Source organism: Lepidochelys olivacea (genome assembly GCF_965140295.1).
Source record: "Lepidochelys olivacea isolate rLepOli2 genome assembly, chromosome: 9".
NCBI lineage: Eukaryota > Metazoa > Chordata > Testudines > Cheloniidae > Lepidochelys > Lepidochelys olivacea.
Window position 1 is genome coordinate 89,834,156 of NC_140419.1, and position 21,641 is coordinate 89,855,796.

Below are 21,641 nucleotides of genomic sequence, written 5' to 3' on the forward strand. Positions count from 1 at the left end.
TACATCAGTACATATCCTCGGATGCTGAGGGGGAGAGAACCCCAATGGTAAATTCCTCCGTCATGTATGTTATAGATTTACCAGAAGAGAGAGAGCCCCGATTAGTAAAACAGGGTGAGAACTAAGGGACGAAGGCTGTTAGCCCACTTAAGGTTAAGGGGGTTGCAAACAGAAATCAGTGAATGAATTGGAAACCCACCCACCCGCCCACCATCGTTGTTACAGTAATTGTATAGGGCAGAACTTCCTTTAAAAATACCAGTAGTAGGGCACAGCACTCATGATAAGCCCTGCACTAACAAACCAAAGGTCATAGCCCCATACTCTTGATCAATCCTCAAGTGACGAAGCAACACTGACAGTCTTGTACTCCCAAGCAATCCCGCCTAAACAAGCTGCACAGCCTAGTGCTCTTGCAATGGTAAAGCAGTAGGTGCGAGCACAGCGAAAGAAACATTTCAATTTCGAGTTCCGTGAGGTTGATCTAAACAGCTGTGGGTGAAACAAAACTATTGTGAGAGTTCTGAATGCTGAAGTGATAGTGCCTGGTTAACCAATTGGCCAGTCACCAGAAAGGACAAAAATTTCACACGGTACATTAAGAATGAGATTGCACTGTTAATTTCACCGATAAAGATAATTGGCCACATGTTCTCCCACAACTCTCTGGCTTTTAAGGACATTATCACTGTGATCTTTTGGACACTGAGGGGTGAAGGATTTGAAAAGTTTGGGGGCAGTGAGCTGCACTCTGCATGGCCATACAGAGAGTCAGCTTCAATTCCCAGCTCTGGGCTGGCTGGAGGGAGACCCTTGTTTCTTGACCCTTGAGTCTCTTCCTGCCAGTGTGACATGCTGCGGGGGCTAGGAGAGAAAAACTCCTTTCAGTCTGGTGGACTCAAAGGGCGTGCGGAGAGAGGGGAAGGAGTGCATTAAGGGGTGGGAGGTATTTATCCTCCCAGCTCAGTGATGGAGGGAACCATCCTAAAGATTCATGAATGACGATTCTTCCATATTATGGTGTCCTCTTTCCAATTGCAGCCAGTATCTTACACGTATCAAGACATGGTTGAAGCTACCAGTGCAAATGCTGCTGTGCTGAGTTGAGCTGATGTCCCCAGGCACCGTGGCCCCCGCAGTGCCAGGGCTCCTGGGCTCAAGGGATTTTGAGATGGGCCATTTTACTTGATTTTTATTGGTTTTACACATGTAACCCCAAAGATTGTGGGAGTGCCCTACATTACTGTTTAATGTAGTTTCTACCTGGGAAATGTACTTTAAAATATAAGGTCAAAAGGAACATTCCTGAAGTGACCCTATGAAAATAGTATTAAAATGTCCTGTAAGTATTTAAAATCAATATTGAAATGTTTTACCAGGGCCCTCTACCTGTAGTTACAAGACTGGATCTACACTGCCAATAAGATTTGTTAGGCCTTTACATTTTAAAAATGTAGCTCCTCAGTCTATGTTACATGGCGGTTGTCTCCAGCTATATATATAAAAAAATCCAATAAAGAAATGTCTCAGTTACATCGGAAACAATTTGTGTTTCCCTAACAGAAGAGGTGCTATATTCTGACATTATGTTTAAAAGGAGGAGTGGAAAAAGCGCCTGATTGCCATAAAAAGAGTTAAATGAAGTGCCTGGGGAATGTTTGCGTGGGCTACATTCTGATGCTGAGTGTAAAGGTGATTCGGCCCAGGAAACGATCGTTAGTCACATCATTCACAATTCCTTCCCCATTCAGTCTGCACTGAATGGGGACAAAATCATTCTTCTTCACATCTGTGAAGTGCAGAGCCACCAGGGGGGAGGTGTAGTTGACCTGAAAAGGAGAGACAGTAGATAGGGACAACTGCTGAGAGGGTAGGAAAAACATCAAATACTCTGTGCCACAGGCCGTGGAATAGTGTTCAGAAAAATGGGCCTGATCCTGCAGTGGTGCCAATTGGCTTAGCCCTATGGACTCCACGAGGACCAGGGAAGCTGATTTGCACCAGGCTGAGGATCTGATCCAGTATGTTTGAAAAGGATGGGGACACATTTGAGTTCTCTAATACAATATTCCTCACGGATCAATTTGTTACTATTCAAGCCAGAAGCCGTGATAAGTAGGGAAGACTAACAAGGTTATAAACTACTTTCTGCCACTTTAAATTGTTGCTCCTTTGTCTGCAATAATAATAAAGAAAAATAGTCATGCTCCTTGTGATCAGTATGCCCAATGTACATGCTCCTGGGAAACCAAGGTCGGGGCATGCAGCTCACGTTTCACAAGGGAGCTGTTACTTGCCCTCACCTACATTCCATCTGTTTTCACAATGGGAATTTTGTTGACCCTACCTCTCTCTGTCTGAACTCTTATTTTGAATGCATTCTGCTCACCTAAACTGCCCTGCGCCCAATCCTGCAAATAGAATCATAGACGTGTAGGACTGGAAGGGACCTCACTAAGTCATCTAGTCCAGTCCCCTGCACTCAAGCCAGGATTAAGTAATAATTAGCCCATTCCTATCAGGTGTTTGTCTAATCTATTCTTAAAAGCCTCCAATGATGGAGATTCCACAACCTCCCTCAGCAATTTGTTCCAGTGCTTAACCACCCTAACAGGAAGCCTTTGCTAATGTTCAACCTAAACCTCCCTTGCTGCAATTTAAGCCCATTGCTTCTTGTCCTATCCTCAGAGGTTAAGGAGAACAATTTTTCACCTCCCTCCTTGTAACCACCTTTTATGTACTTGAAAACTGTTATCATGTCCCTCTCAGTCTTCGCTTCTCCAGACTAAACAAACCCAGTTTTTTCAATCTTCCCTCATAGGTCATGTTTCCTAGACCTTTAATCATTTTTGTTGCGCTGGACTTTCTCCAATTTGTTCACATCTTTCCTGAAATGTGGTGCCCAGAACGGGACAAAGTACTCCAGATGTAAATAGGCCCATTAAAAACTAGGGCTGACCTTTTCAAAAGTGGTTACTGATTTGGGGTAGCTCAATTTTTGTCTGCCCAACTTGAGCATGTTGGTCACCACTAAGGAACAGGCCCGTACACATTCCAAGTTGGGCACCCTAATGCCAAGCCATCCCAAATCAGTGGCCACTTTGGAAAATGTCAACCTATGGTACTACTGCTGTCAGCACATTGAATATGACTGAATATCATTGAATATCATGCCCATTTTACAGATGGGGAAAATGAGGCACACACGGTGATCACACAGCGAGTCAGTGTCAGAGCCAGAAATACAACACAGGAGTCCTAATTGCCAGCCCCCACCCCACTGACTACTAGTTCACAGTGCCTCCCTACTGGGTTGTGCTTTCCAAATAGGCGCATTTTACAAACAACCACTCCCGCCCCACTCTTTCTCCGAGGAGAGATTAAAGGGAAGCCAATAGAGTATTAGCCGCCAAGTTTCTACTTACGTGAGTGAGCTTGCCATAGTAGGGATAGTACATGAGATCAAATGTTCCATTGCCTGGATAGAAGTCCACTGATTTAAGAGCACTTTCATCGCCTTTCTGTGATTAAAAATAGGCAGGTGTGTAGTATGAGGGCAGTACAGTACAGCTCCCCTCAGATCAACAACACAATGGGGCTTTGGCGGGCACCTCTGGAGAGCCCCAGCACAAAAGGACTAGGTATTTTGTCACCTATTTATACAGAGCACGTTTACTAACAGAACCAGCTGCTGCTGGAATGATCAGAGAACAAGTGCGCCATAACGAGCAGGACAAAGGTCATGTTTGCCTCCTATAAATCAGTCTCTGTGCTTCACTGCCTCATCATTACTAGCTAAGGGCCTGGTCTAACTCCCACTGAAGCCAGTGGTAGTCTTACCCAGGCCCTGAGTGCTGGGTCATGGACAGAGAGGGGGCAGTCTCAGTCCCTCCCTGTCTACGGACCTGCTCCTAGGCAGGGCGCAGCTGAGCACCCTCTGTTAGTGGCATCACTGGAAGCTGGAAGGGCTCAGCATTCCCCACGAGGTGTTTGGCAGCTCACACAGGATCAGGCCCCAAATGGAGAGCTGCAGGATAATACTTGGCACTGTCCACCTTCACAGAACTTTACAAACCTGCAGCCCTCACAATGTTCTTAATGCTGGGGCTGGTGAAACATTTTGGGCCAAAGTCATCCCAGGCGTAACTCCATTGCAATTCATCACCAAGCGGGGGTGAGGGGGTAAGTCTCTTTCTGCAAATAACACTGGACATTCGTGAAAGAATTACCTGAATGGCACAGTTCACGCTCACAGGTGTCCCGTAGCCAGGTCGATAGCCTATGATCTACAAAAAGAAAAGTCATTCATGCTTCTATGAGATGCGAAGCCTGGCCTGTGATATCCAACCAATATCACCTGCCCACTCCAGAGGTTTCTCTCTCTCCATCTTAAGCTTATGTATCTGATCATATTGCATATGAATGCAAGTTATCTTGGAGGCATTTTCTGCCATCAGCACATTATGTCATTCACCCCAAAGGGGGTGCACATGCCTACTTGTCCTCCCTATGGGCCTGAGCCCCCAGAACTCAGGAATGGAGAAGACCAATAGACTCTCTGCCCCTTCAAGTTGAGGCTATACAATGAAATCTGCATGAAGGGCCTCCACCCCCAAAAGACATCACTTTAAAAATTTCTGAAAGTTTTCCAGTATGATGTTCACCCTTTAAAAAAAGGGCCAGGTCTACTAGGCAACCAATTTTTGCTGTTTCCTCAAATGGCTGCTTGACCCCTGCTTGATAGACAAATAGAAGCATACGTATTGACAATTACTACACTGATCACAATCAAAAGGCCAGCCCTTAGTTCTTCAAAAGCTTTTCCAAGCAGCTGATGAATTATCTTGACATTTATTTTGCCAGCAACATACCCTTTGATTCTATTGTATTTGCAGATTTCCGATTATGACTGTTCTTTAAAAATGCACAGTTATAAAGAGAGCATCGTGTGGGTCATGACCTCAGAAAATAACTTAATACCCAGAAAGAAATCCCGGCAAAGAATTACTTTCCTGTAGCCTATTTCTTGACCAAATCAAGGTACAGGGGGCTTTGCAAATTTTCTTTGACAGAATGTACCCGCCTGGGAATGGAGCTGCTGTTTTCCACCTGATATGGGGAACTGATTTTAGAGCTGATTTTACTAGCTCAGAGAATTGGCCTAGTTTCAAACCCAGCGTAATAATTAATTTATAGTACTGCCCAAAGAGGGAATTAAAATTAATGGATTTTTTTGTACCCGGTTCATCTTCAGCAAGATGCATGGCTGGCCTTTAGAGTAGCCAAACGTGGGATCCTCAATCCCAGAACAGTTCTGCAATTGTGATCGCTTGAACTGGCAGGCTTTCTTCTCCTCGCTTTCCGCTCCGTCTTGAACAAAGTACTGGCCTGCTGGGCACTCAATGTTCTTTTCCTCTTGAATGTTGTCATCATAAGCTAAGGTGAACCAAGAGCTGCTGGTTAATGCTTTTCGCACTGTCACGATCTAGCCAAATATCAAGGCTGCAATTGTCAAAGGCACCAGAGGGAGCTGGAAAATCCCTTCCCAAAAGACAAGGTTTAATACTCAGTTCAGCAGAATATTTCCATGTATGGAAACCTCACAGACAGAAGTAGGAACATGGGGTTTTTATGGCTTAGTTTGTGCTTCACCTTTTCTTCAGACTACATTCATATTTATTGCAATGGCAACTGAAAGCAAAGGGGCTGGACTTACTGCTCTGCAGTCTACTAAGGAGCAGAGTCAAGGTCTTCCTAACTGCAGGCTTGTGATGCTGGCAAGCCTTTCCCTGTCCTATTCTCCCATCCTTCTGGGGGTCCCGCGTGGTTTGTTTTCTTGCAGTTTGTTTTGTCGATGGGGGGGGGGGCCATCTGCAGGGAGACGAGGCCTGCGCATTGTTAGCAGGATGCCATGGCAGGAGTGAAAAGCAACACTGAAAACTTGGAAGTGAAAGAAAAAGCCGGGAGTAAGAGGAGTGAACGGCCAGGTTCATTTCACTCCGACGAAGCTGCCGAAGTGCATTGCAGGATGTTGCAGGAGAAATCATTAGAAAGGGGCATGTGTCCCGTCCCCCGTCCCCCCCGCATTTCCTGTGTGGCTCTGCCCAGACTTGGACATGCTCATTGTCATCTCCTAGAGCCTTTATGACATCAGCTCTTTTGCAAATGTCACTGAGCGATCGACACCAGTTTAGGTTACGTGATGTGTGGGTTGGGCACCACCTCATTCATGTTGCCCAGTGTCTGGAGGGCTTTTTACTGTTTATAAAAGGTAACATAAAAGCTACTAGAACAAAGTTATATAAAGACTGTGCTTTCCTTAAAGCTCCAACCAGTTTACCTTGTAGGAAGTCATGCATGCTGTTCACATAAGGCATCCATGTGCTGGGTTCGGAGACACTGAAGGCAATGTTAAATCCATGTAAGTATGGTCTAATCATTACTCCTGGTAAATAAAAAAGACCCTTGTTGTATTAACCAGTCATGGAGATTCTGTTGGCTCAAGTATGTATGTCCAAGGGGTTAATTTGGGTAATTCAGATCAATATTTATTACTTAACATTGCATTATTTCATTATTTACTTATAAGACTACGTTTTAGTCATGGGTATTTTTAGTGAAAGTTACGGACATGTCATGGGCAGTAAACAAAAATTCATGGTCCGTGACCAGTCCATGACTTTTACTATATGCCCCTGACTAAAAGGGGGTCAACGCCACAGGTCCTGGGGGGTCGCCACGGGTGCTCGGGGGCAGGGGAGATGTGGCCCAAGGGGGCACCATGGGTGCTTGGGGGGAGGTTGGAGGGGCTGGGGCAGGCTCCCTGTCCCTACCTGGCTCCTGGGAAGCAGCAACCGCAGCTCCTAGCTCCATGTGCTGCCTCCACTCCACCCCAAGCCCCAGTTCTCCAGCTCCCATTGGCTGGGAACCACAGCCAATGGGAGCTGTGGGGGCGGTGTCTGTGGGCGGAGGCAGTGGGTGGAGCTAGGAGCTGAGGGAGGGGAGCTGCTGTCGCTCTTCCAGGGAGCCCCCCCCAGGTAAGCACCGCCCTGTACCCCAAGCTCCAGTCCTGAGACCCCCACACACCCAAACTCCTGCTTCTGGGTGGGGTGGGGTGGGGGGGCCCCAGACTGCTCCAGCAGCAGGCGGTGTGCCTGGCCCAGGGGCTGCCTGAGCTGCTTAGCAGCCCCCTGGCCAGCTGCACTGGCCGCTGCAGAAGTCATGGAGGTCACAGAAAGTCACAGAATCTGTGACAAACATGGAGCCTTATTTATTTAGCATTTATATTGTGGTAGCACCTAAGGGCCTGTGATGGGGCATCTGCCCAACACTGGCTCATAAGGGGTTAACAGAGCCCTATGTAGGCTGTGCAGGAGGCAGCCAATTAGAGAGGGCCCTAGAGAGGCTGCAAGGAGCAGCCAATCAGGGCAAGGCAGGTCCATATAAGAAGTTGCTCCCTGGTGCTTGAGGAGGGAAGACTGGCTGCCTTGCAGAAGAAAACTAGCAGACTGGACAGAGCAGTGCTGCTAGCAGCATCCAGAGGGAGCTAAAGACAGCTCCTGGTCAGCTGCAAGGATTCGCAGGCTGAGGCCTTGGGGCAAGGGTGAAGAGGGTGCTGGGAGCCGCGGGGAAGAGGTCCAGGGAAATGAACTAAGGAGTCGGAGGGGACACAGCAAGTGGAGGCCGTCTACTAGGTCCCTAGGCTGGGACTTGGTGTAGCGGGCAAGCCCAGGTCCCCCCACCCCTCGCCACTGAGGAAGTGGCCAGACAATTGGCTCCAGTTGCCACTGAGGGAAGTGGCTGGACAGTGGACTGCAGTTCCCCCAGAAGGGGGAGAACAGATTGTGACATGGCTGGAGGGCTGTATCATGAAGAAGATGCTGCGGTCCTGGGAGCGATGTGGGCCCTGGAGCTATGTGAGCCCTGGAGCAGAAGTGATGGCAGTGAGACACCACCAGAACAGGGCGCACTGGCTAGAAGAGCTAATCCCTGGGACAGCCACCAGGAGGCGCTGCAGTGATGAGTGAATCTCATCGCAGGGCCACAACCAGGTTCTGTCCTGTTGTGCTAGGTGTGGTAGAAGCACATAAACAATTAGGGTGCTGCCTTGTGAGTTAGCAAATGAATTTAAGCTTCCACCTGATTTCATGGGGAGGGTTTAAGACGAAGAGGCTGATTTTCCTCTCATTAGTTTTACACCAGTGTAACTCCTTTGACTCAAGGGGGTGCCTTCTGATTTACCACAGCAAATGTGAGAGGAGAATCAGGCCTTTTAGGACATGCCTGTTCGTGGTCACCATTAGATCTTAGCAAGGCAAGGGGAAAGTGGGGACACCTGGTGTTTCAGATGGAAACAGACAAGCAGGGAAAATATATTTTAAAAAATGATTTAAACAGTGCTTACATTTCATCAAAAAAGATGAAAAAACAGCATATATATTCTGTATCATAATTGATTATAATAATCATAGTTACTGGTTGCTGACGGTGGGCTTGACATTGTGCAAACATACAATAAGTGTAAGTACACTTCCTGCCTCCAGAACTTACAATGTAAATTACTGATCATTTTACTGAGCTCCTAGAAATGGATGTGAATCCTCAGCTTCTACCAGGAGAGGCCAGAGTCCCATTGAAACACACTGGGCCAGATCTTCAGCTGGTGCAAATGCATGCAGCGCCACTGCCTTGCTTTACGCCAGCCAAGAATCTGGCCCACGGTGGAAAATTAACATTCTGCAAGTTCTCAGGGAAACAACCGCTGTCTCTTTGGCTGCATCCTTCCACGTTAACACATATTACTCCGGCAGGTTCTTCTCGATGCTCCTTACCTTTGAAAAGGCTGCTCCAGGCATGACAAGAAATGGGTAGTTTTAATCTGGCCTGCGGAATCTCACGTTAGATTTCTCCGTTGAGGAAATGGAACGGCAGCTACCTAACTAATGTACTTCCAGGAGCCGCAAAGACAGAACTTCTGTGTAGGTGACTACCGAGACCGTTCCTACAGTCGTAGGCCAGCATGGGGCTCAGAGGGAAGTCAGGGAATGGCTGAGCTGAAGGGCTTACCTGGCGGCGAGACTCTGTCCCTGTACGTAGGCGTGTAGGGGCTCAGAGCAAGCAGCAACCCGTACATACAAAAGGAGAACATCCCAGCCAGAAACGTGTACAAAATGAGGTAAAAGAATAAGATCAAGCCTGCAAGACACAGAGGACATGTCTCTGTTAGCGCAGTTGCTAGCCCTTCCACCCTCACAAAGAGCAGGCCCAATCACCCTTCTTCACGTCTGGTATTTGCTAACTCTGATGGGAGTCTTTCATTAGAGAAGTGACTTTCCCAACCCAAACACCCTCAAACTTTGGGAAAGTTTGGATCAGACTGTACTTCCCAGCCAGCCACTATCTGCAACTGGCCCACACAAACCATGGATCTGAATGCTTCCGGGTGCAGGGAAAGTTTGGATTATGAGCTATATCCATCTAATTCATGGCTTGGCCCATCACAGTCAGAGATGGGTCTAAACAGGATCTACATATCCACATTCCTAAACTGGATCAAACTGAACCCAGATCCCACCCACAGCAGCTTCAAACCCTCTCTGAATAGCAACGCTGATGTCATAGACAAGAAGAGGCAATGAATAGGCAGCCTCTAACACATTTTTGAATTCCTTAGGAAAACTCCACAGATAGGAAAATTGCCTCCCTACCCATCCCCACAAATCCCACCATCAGCTGGTCGACATCAGGAACCGAATGGCCAGGGAACAATGCAAATAACATTGACTTGAAATGCAGCTGCTCCGAAATACACTTTACACTTGGCTATTTCACAAGCCCAGTGTCCAGAGAACAGTTGGTTTTTTTTTCCAGGACCAGACTGACGGTTGGGGTTGTCTCGGGAGAATAAAGCCCATGAATAAAAACCAGTGGTTCAGAAAATAAAGTGAAACTATAACACAACCATTTCCCAGGGGAGCCGTGATTCTGCTTGCAGAACAAGCCGTGAGAACACAGATGTGCACTTTCACCTCTGCATTCTCTAGGTGTTTATGTTTGGTGGAATTGTTAGTGATGGGAACTAAGTGAAAAGGCAAATTCAACAAAGGACCGAACAGGAGCTCAGCAGGGGGGCTACAGGGGAGCTCAGGGGGCTACAGGGAAGCTTGGTAGGGGGCCTACAGGGGAGCTGAGGTGGGGAGCTCAGTGAGGGGCCTACAGGGGAACCGAGGTGGGGGGTCTACAGGGGAGCTGAGGTTGGGGGAACTTCTGTGGAATTCAGGGCCCTCATAGAGGAAGCTGTGCTTAAGCTCTGGGTTCTGGGACAGAGAGCAGGCTCCAGCCATGGGGAGACCGGAACAGAATTCCTGGTTTTCTTTCTGGGAGTGCTGCAGAGACAAAGAACTAACCCCCTGGAGAGGACATAGCTGTTCAGCAGCCACCGGTCAAGGTCCCTCTGCACCGGAGAGGAGTAAAATCACAGAAATCCTGGGTGGGTGGGCCAGGAAGCTGCAGGGGCTGGGGGTGGGAGCGAGGGACAGACCTCTGTGTGGTACCTACTGCATGGCTGCTGAGAGAGGGGCTGATGGGAGCTGTGTCATCAGCCAGGAGGGGGCCCAGTGAGTCACTAGGTACCTCAAGATGTCCCCAACAAGCTCTCAGCACAGCCATGCTGGTAGGGAGCCATGGCACCTTCTCATGACCTCCTCTCCAAAGGGGGCAGTGCCAAGGAACGCCACAGGCCAGATTCTGCTTTTGGTTACACGGGGCGTATCCAGTCACTCCACCACCATCAATGGTGTACTCCTGTGAGCCTGATTGTCCTCCCAGTTACCTGGCTGCGCGACCCAGGTGACTGCACTGACATCAGTGGAGTGCGTCAGAGCTGAAGCCAAGCGGCTGCCGGCCCTCTCCCTCCCCTCTACCCACAGGCTCTTCCACGGGAGGGGATGGTTTTAGGCCTATGCTCCCAATTTATCTTGCTGTCCTAACCCTGCCTGGCACGTCTGATCATGCAGCCACTGCAATTCCCACGCCGACTTGGCCCATTTGGATCATAGCGCTGCTAGGTTTTTATTATTATTATTATTATTTATTATTATTCAGTTTTGCTTTGGCAAACGCTGTGCAGAATAGTACCACAGAACTAGCCTGGGCTCTTGCAAATCCTCACCATAACGCACAACAGCCAGCAAAGCATCCGGTGCTGCCTGCTGTTCAGGAATGACGAATGCTTATTAAAAAAAAAACAGACTCTTTGAAGATCGGCTCATCCGCCTTCATCGTCATGTACGCACTGGGAAGCCGTGCTGGCCCTGGAATACTCCCTCCCTTTCAGCTGGTGTTCATGCAGGATATGAAAGCTTCGGCCGATTCCTCATTTAGCGTTCATCATGAGGCACCTTCATTTTAAAAGTGTGATGCCTTGTTAGGCGCTCAAATGCCCAGCTCTGGGAAAACCTATTCAGCCTGCTCGTGTGAGCAGGAGAATGGGGTGGGTGTAGGTGCACACACTTGTGTTACCAAAGGTTGTACAGCACTGGGAGGCTGAGGACCAAATAAACGTATTGGTAGAGAAAAGAAATATGGGAATGTCAAGAATAGTTTAAGCATGGCTGGGTTCTAGAACCATTGTTTTTAAGATATTTGGATCATTTATTATATATTCAACCCCCCGAGTGCATTCATGATGGAAAGGGGAGGCAATCCAGCATTGTTAATTAAAGGTTTTGACCAGAGAAGCCAGCACCACTGTTTTGAAAATTTTCAAAAAGTGAGTGTTTGATGCTTCAAGATTCACTGGAGCTTTGAGTTAATTCCCACTGAGACGCAGTAAGAACTTGCAGCTTCCGTCAATGCATCTGTCCCGGCTGGGTATCTACACAGAACTGGCTAAATCCACCCATAAAGCCCTGTCCCAGCACACATAAAATCAGCTCTAGATGCTTTGAAGACCGTTTCTCCTGTGCTTCAGTTAATCCACAGTCTGGATGTGGAACACAGAAGAGATTTTTACTTGATTTTATATCTGCCACAGGAACAACAAAACCAGATTCCATGCATGGCCAGAACAACACATGTATTATGTGACAACACTGTAATGCCACCCAAATACCTTGAGAGAACCTGCTTCAATACGGAAATAAAACCCCCTCCAAACACACACCCCTAGCGATCACCTACCACCCCACACTAGAATCTATATGAGGTATCATTAAACAACTACCACCCACACTTGATGGGGACCACATCCTGAAAGAAATCTTTCCTGAACCCCCTCTTCTGGCCTTCAAATAACCCTCCCAGCCTCTCCAAGTTCATCATCGGAAGCAAGCTCCCCACAGACCAGGACACACCAACTCAAAGCGACACCAGACCCTGCCAGAACAACAGATGCAAAATCTGAAGACATATCTCCACTGTTACAATAATCAACAACCACCCCCTCCACACACACACCTTTCAAGAGCCATGCGTCCTACATGTGCCTCTCAGCCACAACGTGTGGTGTACCTCATCCAATGCACTAAATGCCGCAATAGCAAGTAGGTGGGACAATCACTCCACTCTTGTAGGAACTCATGCAGGAAAATGATAAAAGACAAAAACATCCTATCACCTGTGGTTGAACACTTTTCTCAGCACGATCGCTCTATCTGATCTCAAAGAAACCTGCACAACACCTTCAGAAGATGAGCCTGGGAGTTTAAATTCCTAACTTTGCTAGACACAAAAATCATTAACTGAACAAAGACACTGTATTTATAGCTTATTATAGCAATCTATAACCCACCAACCCCTGCCCTCAGCTTCTCTCCCGCCCTCCCCATGACTGGAGAGGTATTAATGGGCCCCTTCACCTTGATTGGTCCCTTAAAAGATGTGTTAACTACATATCCTAAACAATCTGTTCCACATTGTATTTAGCTGTGACACTTCCCAGAGCTCTCTGTAAACTTGAAAGCTCGTCTCTCTCACCAACAGAAGTGGGCCCATAAAAGATATTACCTCAACCACCTTGTCTCTCTAATATCCTGGGACCAACACGGTCACAGCAACACTATAATAACGATAATTGACTAACCACAGACTCTTTGGCACTCCGCTCACTGGCTGGGTAGCTTTTGCAGCTTCTGTAAATCACTCCCTGTTTTCTCTTGCTTCAGCTGACTTCCCACAACAGGTCTCTTGGCTTAGATGAAGCCACTCACTGTGGACTTTGCAGGAGATGCTGAAAACTTGGCAGGAGGAGCAAACAAGTTGCAAGGCTTGTCGGCTCATTACCGTTGCCAAATGCTCAGTGCCGCCAAAATGTCTGTCCTTTGCTTCTTGAATGCAGTGCCGGGCATCACATTGTCTGGGTTCATTTTACTACTTTGGAAATTGATAAAGAACATGATTGGCCGTATTCTGCTGGCGTAAAGTCAGAGTTACTTGCTCTGATTTACTCCAGTGCAAAAGTGCTCATAACTTGAGATTCAGGCCCAACCATTTTCATGCTCATGAATGAGTTGTTTAAGTATAGGAAAACAGCACCACAAACGTCCCTCGCAATCTGAGTGCTCTAAGGATTGAGCATGGGAATGCAGCTGCAGCAGCAATAATTATGGGACTGGATGAGTGGCAGGTGTTCTCAGCCTACCACCTTCCACTGCCTGTTTTTAACCAGTTGCACATGGTTTGCCCAGAGTATAATTTTTAAAGGCCATGGAAAAGGCTGTCAAAACAAAATCCTAGCTTTTGAGCCAGACCCTGCTTCCCTCACTCATGTGAGTGATGTCGCTGATTTATTTAGCTACAGCCTCCACTCATCCAAAGGGATGGGCAGAAAAGTGTTGATCAGGTCTTGACTTTGCACCTGGCTGGCTTTGCTGCTAGAATCTGAGCCCTGGTGTGTAATTCTGATTCACTCTGCTTGGGTTTGAGCCCAGGGCAGGAAGCGGCTTTGGGAGAGTAGAGACTTTGGGAGTCTCCTCTGGCTTTCATCAGCTAAACATCGGCATAATGCCACCAAAGCCAAAGGAGTTGCTCTTTTTTTATGCTCCTGTAAATGTGAGGTGAATCAGGTCCATCCAATCTAGAGATACCTGTCTGGTCTCTCAATGGCACTAATACACCTACCGAAGGACTCCACAGTCTGCATATTGATCTATTCTAATCCAGGGTCACCCTTCCCTGGGACATCTGGGCACCATTTTACACGCTAAGCCACAAAGATGCACAAGGAGCTGATCCAGTCGTTCGTGAGAATGACATGCTCATCAGAAAAGCCCTACATGTCCCCTTATTTCACCTAAATTGCGTACTCTGTCACTGTGAACAGAATGTGCAAATGGCCAGTTAGACCCGTCACTGGCCAGTGGTGCACTTACAAACCCAAGTGGTGTTCAACCATGATCAGGGTGCGTGCCATCTAAGTGTGCAGCCCTTCGCCTCCCTCCGGGGGGAGAATGGGCGGTGTTCTTAAGCCAGAATGAAGCTACATGGAAGTGCGGCAAACATCACACACACACACACACATCCCCACCCCCATCAGCGCTGATCTGGAGAGGCTAGCTCCAGAGAGAGTGGAGCTCTGGTCTAAATGCATGGTTGCCTAATTCAGTGCAATGGCTCTCCCAGTTACCAGGGGAATCCATGATGTGAATAATGAATTAAAAATTCATTCCTATCCACTCACCGACGCCACTGGGGATTTATTTCTTGTCTAATTCTTTGTGTTTTTAATGCTAGTATGGGAAATTGCTATTAAAACACAAAGGTCAAACTCTGCTGCCCAGGACCTGTTTAACTGACAGCAGCGATTGGCCTTAAAGCTGCACCAAACTGTGTTGGTCTCAATTTGCCACATGAAAGGAAGGGAGTATGGGGCTGAAACAGAAGCTCAGGCCACAGAGCACGTGCAGGGCCAAATCCTGCTTCAGTTACACCAGTGTAACTCATCCGTACCTGATTCGGATCTCATTTACACTGCCTTTTAGATCAGTGTAACACTGTAACTCTATTAACTTCATCGGCGTTACACTTGACTTACACCAGTGTAAGCTCAGAAGGAGATGCATTGATGTCCCCGGGGATGCATGGGTATTGCAGGGCAGATCTTTGGTTCACTCCAAATAAAATCACTCAGCCTCAGACATCTCCTGCAGCACGTGCGCTCTGTTATGAGTCCTAGATTTACCTTAACCCCACTGTACGGTCACTAGGGCTGCAGATTTGTCATGGCATTTTTTAATCAAAAATCATGGAGCAGTCATGGGAAATTTACTAAAACTGCTGAGTTAGGGGGAATTGGTGTGTAAGTCCTGGGTATGAAAATTCAGCTATGCCTCTTTAACAATAATATACACAAATCCTTCTTCTGCTGCCTCCTTCTTCTTGCCCTGCCAGGGTGGCACCGACAATCTGTAGCAGCACCCTCTGCTCCGCCACTGCAAAAATCCCAGCCCACTGAGGAGGGCTTGCAGCGCCTCTCAATCACATTTTGCTGGCAGCCAGGCCAAACCTGAGTGCAACCCCGGGCAACCCCGGGCACTGCAACCCCGGGCACCAGGCCACAACATCCAGTGGAGAGTTGGGCCCAGTCCCACGGGATAGGAGCCGCCATTGTGGGGTGAATCGGTGCAGGGTGGGCCTGCTCTCCAACTCCCCTCCCACTGGAGGTCTCCCCTCTGCACCAGACCTGCAATTCACTTAGAACCTTCCTGCCACCCACGGGTGGGTCACGACCCACCATTTGGGAAACTCTGCTTTATTAAAACCCCAGACACACAGAAAAGTCACGGACCAGCAGAAAATCACAGTATCTGTGACATTTTTACCACCATGGCAAATGTGCAGCCGTAATGTCAGCATAATATGTCTACCACAGGAGTAAAAACAGGGGTAGCTTCCCCATGGCTGTATGTTCTATGGGCACATTCACGGCTAGCATTTTACAGTTCTTTACTGAGCCACCTGTTAGATATATGTGTATGGGTCCAGGATTTAGATTACATGTGTTCTGCTATGCCCTAGCAGGGAAATTCACAGTCAAGGAAAGAAAGAAAGAAAGAAAGAAAGAAAGAAAGAAAGAAAGAAAGAAAGAAAGAAATTCAGCCATTTAACATACCCCAGCTCTGAGCTGTTCTTCCCATACATTCTTTCTTCTCTGAATTCCACAGGAAAGTTTTCATTTCTTGAATTACATCTGCCAAAGTTTTCTTCCCCATCTTTTCCTTGCACTTTTCCTGCTCGTCTTCAGAGTGCTGTGCTCTCTCTTCATCCTTGTTTTCCTGGAATAGTTACAGAACGCAATCCCCCCCCACCCCATCCCCCACAAAATGAGTATCTCATTGGCCAAAAATAAACACAAGACTACTTAATATCTGGAGATGTTTCAAATTTCCATTTCCTATCCCCATCATCACGCCTGTGTCATGGAGAGGCATTTCTTTGGCTGTAGTGGTTTATAATCATTTAGATCCCAGTATTCAGTTTCCCAGGGCAAATATGGCTCTGCGGTCACACTGGACACTAGTCTCTCATCCTGATTCTCCCCTTTGTTCACAGTGAGTCTTCATTTCTAACCCATGTGAACACGATGAAAAGACACACAATTCCTACATCTCTCATATGCACCTCGGAGGTGAGTAAATCCTTTCCTGGGTTTTGATACGCATCATGAGGTGATGCTGTTAAACAAAGTCTTCCAACTTCTTTTTCTTAGCATGCTAGTATGAAGGGACTGTTGGCCCCTTACTTAGTGGGGTTTTTTGGTTGGCCACCTCCCACTAACAAAAGAAAGGAAAAGGGCCAATGAGAAATCAGGAGCCTGAGTTTGACGGTCCTCAGGGGGAATGGGGAGAGGCCAATGCGCCAGCTCAGCCTGATTGACAGGGCAGGCAGGTTAATGAGGGAGTCAGGAGGCCAGGGGGTCCAGTCCTCCATGTGGCAGCTGCCTGGGCCGGAGCGGGGTCGAGCAAGGGGAGAGCAGAGGCCTGAGCCGAGCTGGGGAGCTGGGCTGCACCGGCCAGGGCCAGAGGGGCCAGAGGAGCAGCCCAGGGAGCTGGAGGCAGAGCAGCAGCCGTGCTGAGACCGAGTGGTGCAGCTGGGGCTGGAGCAGTCCGGAGCCGGGTGCCGTGAGCAGCTGGGGAGAGCAAGGGGGACCCTGGGCAGCAGGCCCAGTGCAGGGAGATGCAACCAGGCAAGAGGCCCTGCAGGCCAGACTTGGTGGGGGGGATCATAACCCTGACAGGGGGGCTGATGCTGGGAAGAAGGGTCCTGCCTCCTAGAGCCTGAAGGTGTGTGGCCACCGCTAGAGCAAGTGTCCGACCCGCAGCATCCCTGCAGCACAGCCAGGGCTTGGGAAGGTGGCCTGGGCCGTGTGAGGAACAGACAGTGAACTGCTCCGGCATTCCGGAGACGGCTGTTTCCCCGTGCCCACAGAGCGGGGTGATGTGTTTTCCTTTAACCTGTCCCATTTTTTCCTGTTTTTTTTTAATTGGTTGCTCTTTTAATAAATTGTATTTGCCTTGAACTATATGCAATGATCAGTGGACACCCTAGCCCCTGTCCTAAGTGACCACAACAGAGGGGGCTCGAGCCCCCCTGAAATACTGGGCCCAGCCTTGTCGGGGTTATACAGGAGAGAGGAAGGGAAGGTCAGGCAGGTCTCTGGGTGAAAGGAGTGGGAGTGAGAACGCAGATTCTTTTGCTAGCCAATTACACTAGGGTAGTGTATAAGCCAGGAATGTTCCCCACAATAGTGGGACCATACCCCCACTTACACTGGATTGAAGAGCCCATTATTAAACATTTGTTCCTCAGGTAGATATTTACAGATTGTAATCAAATCACCCCATAATCTTCTCTTTGCTAAGCTAAATTGAGCTCTTTGAGTCTATCACTTTGGGCACATCTACATTGCAATAAAAACCCCACGGCACCAAGTCTCAGAGCCCAGGTCAGTTGACTCAAGCTCGCAGGGAATGAAATCAACATCCTCTGCTGGGGAGCCATGGGAGCCAGTGCCACCATTTTTACAGTATCTGTTTCTCTGTCCCGATCTGCACAATTTGTATATGCAGGTGAGGCAAAGGGAGTGAAAAGCAGTCACAGCTTGCCACTGTGGGCTGTCCAGATCTAGAGGAGTCCCCAGTGGACATGGACCCAGCATAACCAGCTCCTAGGCCTGTCACTGGGCAGCCAGCCCCAGTACAGTGGTGTATCAGGGCAGGGAGAGGAACTGGCCAAAGCATACTGCATGCGGCCAATCCCCAGCTGGCAGATGATGATTACCTGGGGATGATTACCTGTTGGTGGAGTTTAGAACAGTCCACAGGCTGATCTAAATTCCCCCAGAGCCAGGCTGATACAGATCCAACTAGAAAGCCAGGGGATCAGAACTGCAGCAGAGAATTAGAACAATAGAGTGTATTAATGGTCTAAGCACAGATGCCCTAATTCTGGGCTGTGTCCTGGCCCCTTTCACCACTGACAGCATATAAGGGCTGGTTTCAGAGTAGCAGCCATGTTAGTCTGTATCCACAAAAAGAAAAGGAGGACTTGTGGCACCTTAGAGACTAACAAATGTATTTGAGCATAAGCTTTCGTGAGCTACAGCTCACTTCACGAAAGTTTATGCTCAAATAAATTTGTTAGTCTCTAAAGTGCCACAAGTCCTCCTTTTCTTTTTGCATATAAGGGCTGTAAACCAGCCAGATTTTCCCACCAGGAAACACCTCAAGGGTGTGGGGTAGCATAGGGCATGCCCCTGGGATAGCATAGGTGCAGGGGCATGCCAGGGCTATGTTGGGCTAGGGAGGAGGGTGTTCTGAATATTCTGGGAGGCCAGCAGGTCCTATAGGGATTGTTTCGCCAGGGCATATATTAGGGCATCCCCTGGGCCTGCTTTCATGTATGCTGGGGGCCAGACTTCCCAACGGCATCCCCAGAACCTGGCGGTGCAATGGTGTCCAGAAGATATCCTGCTCTCTTCCAGCATGCTATGATAGAATCTGCTCTGCCGAAGCTCAGAATGCAGGTTCCCATCTCACCGCAGTGCTGCAGGCCTGTTTTTCCTCGGAAGTGACATAATGCATTCCCTCAGAGAACTAGATACATGCGTAGGTTAAATTGACAGCACCCCACACACCCCAGCAGAGAGAGACTTGCCCAGAGAGCTCTATCAGGACAACTCATCCATCCAAACCATGTTGCCCTGAGAGAGGCTGCCAGTCACTTACATAACCCCTTTGGTCTCTCTTAGGACAGTTTGTATTTTGATATATCATGTGTGTCTAGGTTACCTTATGTAAGAGAATCTCAGATGAGTCCATCCTGTTTAGACCAGTACTTTGCTGTGTGAACCCACAGAGATTCAGCATGGAATATGGCTTATGTGGATCAGTCCAGGTATTCCCATTTATGTATCCAACTCCTAGCTGCTGGGGCGTTCTGGCTCCCCACTCCCTGTTAATTGCTCCTGCCAGGGAGCAATTGTATAAGACAAACATCTGTGGTGCATTAGAACTGGGACATTCAGGGCTAGATTCTCATCTCAGTGACACCAGTGTACATCTGGACCTTAGTAGAGATGGAGTGATATCCTGGTCCTATCGACATTAAGAAGAGTTTTCCTATTCATTTCAATGGCCCTTACTCCAGATTGACTCTGGTGCAGCTCAGCTCAGAATCTGCCTTTCTGTGTCTCCTTAAAACCCCACTTTTGAAGCAGCGTTGGAAGAAGTGATGGTCAAACAGAAGTGGATCCAAGCCAGAGGTAGCACTCATTGTCCTAAATGAAATCACTTTGGTTCACTCAGGCTGAGAATCTCCTGTGCCCCAAACTCTGGGAGCACTTGACTTGTTTCCCTGGTCTGTTCTCTCTCCTCCCCATCCCGGCACATTGGCTCTCCACTGAAAAGGGCTAACCCCATCCCAGTTGCAGCAGGAAAAGCTTGACTTGTTTGCATTTTTCAGTCCTATTTGCTCATGTGGCTCGCCTCCCCCACTCCCCTTCCTGCAGGAGGTCACTATAGATCAATGGTAAGTGCTCGCTCTCTGCACTAGGGAACAGGAGCAAGAGCAATCCCTAAGGCAAAGTCACTATATTTATCACCCTCAGACGTGAAATGGGATCCCCCTTCTGCAACCCCCACTTCCTCATTTCTATAAAGGGCAGTTTGCAGTCCCCAAAAGACTCACCGGCTTCTGGTGGTAAATCTTACGCTGGCCTTCTGCACCTCCAGAGGTGGCATTCATTTCCATGACTTTGTGTAAAATGAAGAGAAATAGAACAATTAGTATGGTAAAAAGCCACGTCTGGGGTTAACGGTACAAGCTATCCATACAGTACGTGCCACCCCAGTACAGTGAGCACGCTCCCATCACTTATTCCAACTAACCAACAAGGGGAAGGTGCACAGAAAGCTGGCTCAGCCCTTAAATTAAATGTAAACGATGAGAGACCGCCGCTTATTCTTGTGAGCAGGCGCAAGCAGGGCCAGCTGGCACCTGTGGCTTTCATGACCTTGCAAAGAAGACTTGGATGTTAGGAGGCGATCAAAAAATAACTCTCTTTTGCATGCAACAGGATCCTGGACAACACTTAAGGTTCTGTTCCACCTAAAGCCATTTGCACGTACAACACAGTCAACTGCACGGGAATCCCCAATAAGATAACCACTTAGGAAGCAAGTCGCCATCCCCTTGGTCTTTGGAGACTAGGAATCGCTTGATGAACAAATAGGAAGGCTGTGACTTAATGGCTGAACAGATATGTCAATGTGTGCTTGTCAGTCATGGTGAACCCTGGGTGACTGCTTGCAAAGTCTCTTCAGGGGCTGGGGGAATCTATATTTATCACTTTGAATCAAGAAGGGCTGCAGCTAGAACTCTGCAGTGTCAGTTTCCCAGACATATATAACTCAAGAGTCAGTCCTGACCAGCTACAGAAAATCGGAAGAAACAGCCAAGAATGCCAGGCAGCCCCGCCAGGTTTCTAATTATGTCATGTTTCAGAGTAACAGCCGTGTTAGTCTGTATTCGCAAAAAGAAAAGGAGTACTTGTGGCACCTTAGAGACTAACCAATTTATTTGAGCATAAGCTTTCGTGAGCTACAGCTCACTTCATCGGATGCATACTGTGGAAAGTGTAGAAGATCTTTTTATACACACAAAGCATGAAAAAATACCTCCCCCCACCCCACTCTCCTGCTGGTAATAGCTTATCTAAAGTGATCACTCTCCTTACAATGTGTCTGATAATCAAGTTGGGCCATTTCCAGCACAAATCCAGGTTTTCTCACACACACACCCCCACACACAAACCCACTCTCCTGCTAGTAATAGCTTATCTAAAGTGACCACTCTCCTTACAATGTGTATGATAATCAAGGTGGGCCATTTCCAGCACAAATCCAGGGTTTAACAAGAACGTCTGAGGAGGGGGGGAGTAGGAAAAAACAAGGGGAAATGAGGTTACCTTGCATAATGACCTAGCCACTCCCAGTCTCTATTCAAGCCTAAGTTAATTGTATCCAATTTGCAAATGAATTCCAATTCAACAGTTTCTCCCTGGAGTCTGGATTTGAAGTTTTTTTGTTGTAATATCACAACTTTCATGTCTGTAATCGCGTGACCAGAGAGATTGAAGTGTTCTC

The 21,641-nt window shown here is 48.0% G+C and overlaps 1 protein-coding gene across 1 annotated transcript; it reads right to left on the reverse strand.

Moving 5' to 3' along the window:
• Positions 1 to 220: 220 nt before the first annotated feature.
• Positions 221 to 16,227, reverse strand: ATP1B4 (ATPase Na+/K+ transporting family member beta 4). The gene is made up of 7 exons (XM_084639397.1): positions 16,109 to 16,227; positions 9,067 to 9,195; positions 6,341 to 6,445; positions 5,240 to 5,436; positions 4,230 to 4,286; positions 3,426 to 3,521; positions 221 to 1,829 (listed from the first exon to the last, which is right to left on the reverse strand). The coding sequence occupies exons 1-7, from the start codon at positions 16,206 to 16,208 to the stop codon at positions 1,668 to 1,670; spliced, it is 846 nt and encodes a 281-aa protein (XP_084495523.1). The 5' UTR covers positions 16,209 to 16,227; the 3' UTR covers positions 221 to 1,667.
• Positions 16,228 to 21,641: the final 5,414 nt, after the last annotated feature.

Excerpts from the sequence above, each read along its gene's own strand:
- ATP1B4 (XM_084639397.1), bottom strand. The coding sequence starts at position 16,208 with ATGGGGAAGAAAACTTTGGCAGATGTAATTCAAGAAATGAAAACTTTC. Across the intron at positions 3,522-4,229 it reads GCGTGAACTGTGCCATTCAG|AAAGGCGATGAAAGTGCTCT; the intron begins GTAATTCTTTCA and ends TTTTAATCACAG. Across the intron at positions 1,830-3,425 it reads ACTATGGCAAGCTCACTCAC|GTCAACTACACCTCCCCCCT; the intron begins GTAAGTAGAAAC and ends TCTCCTTTTCAG.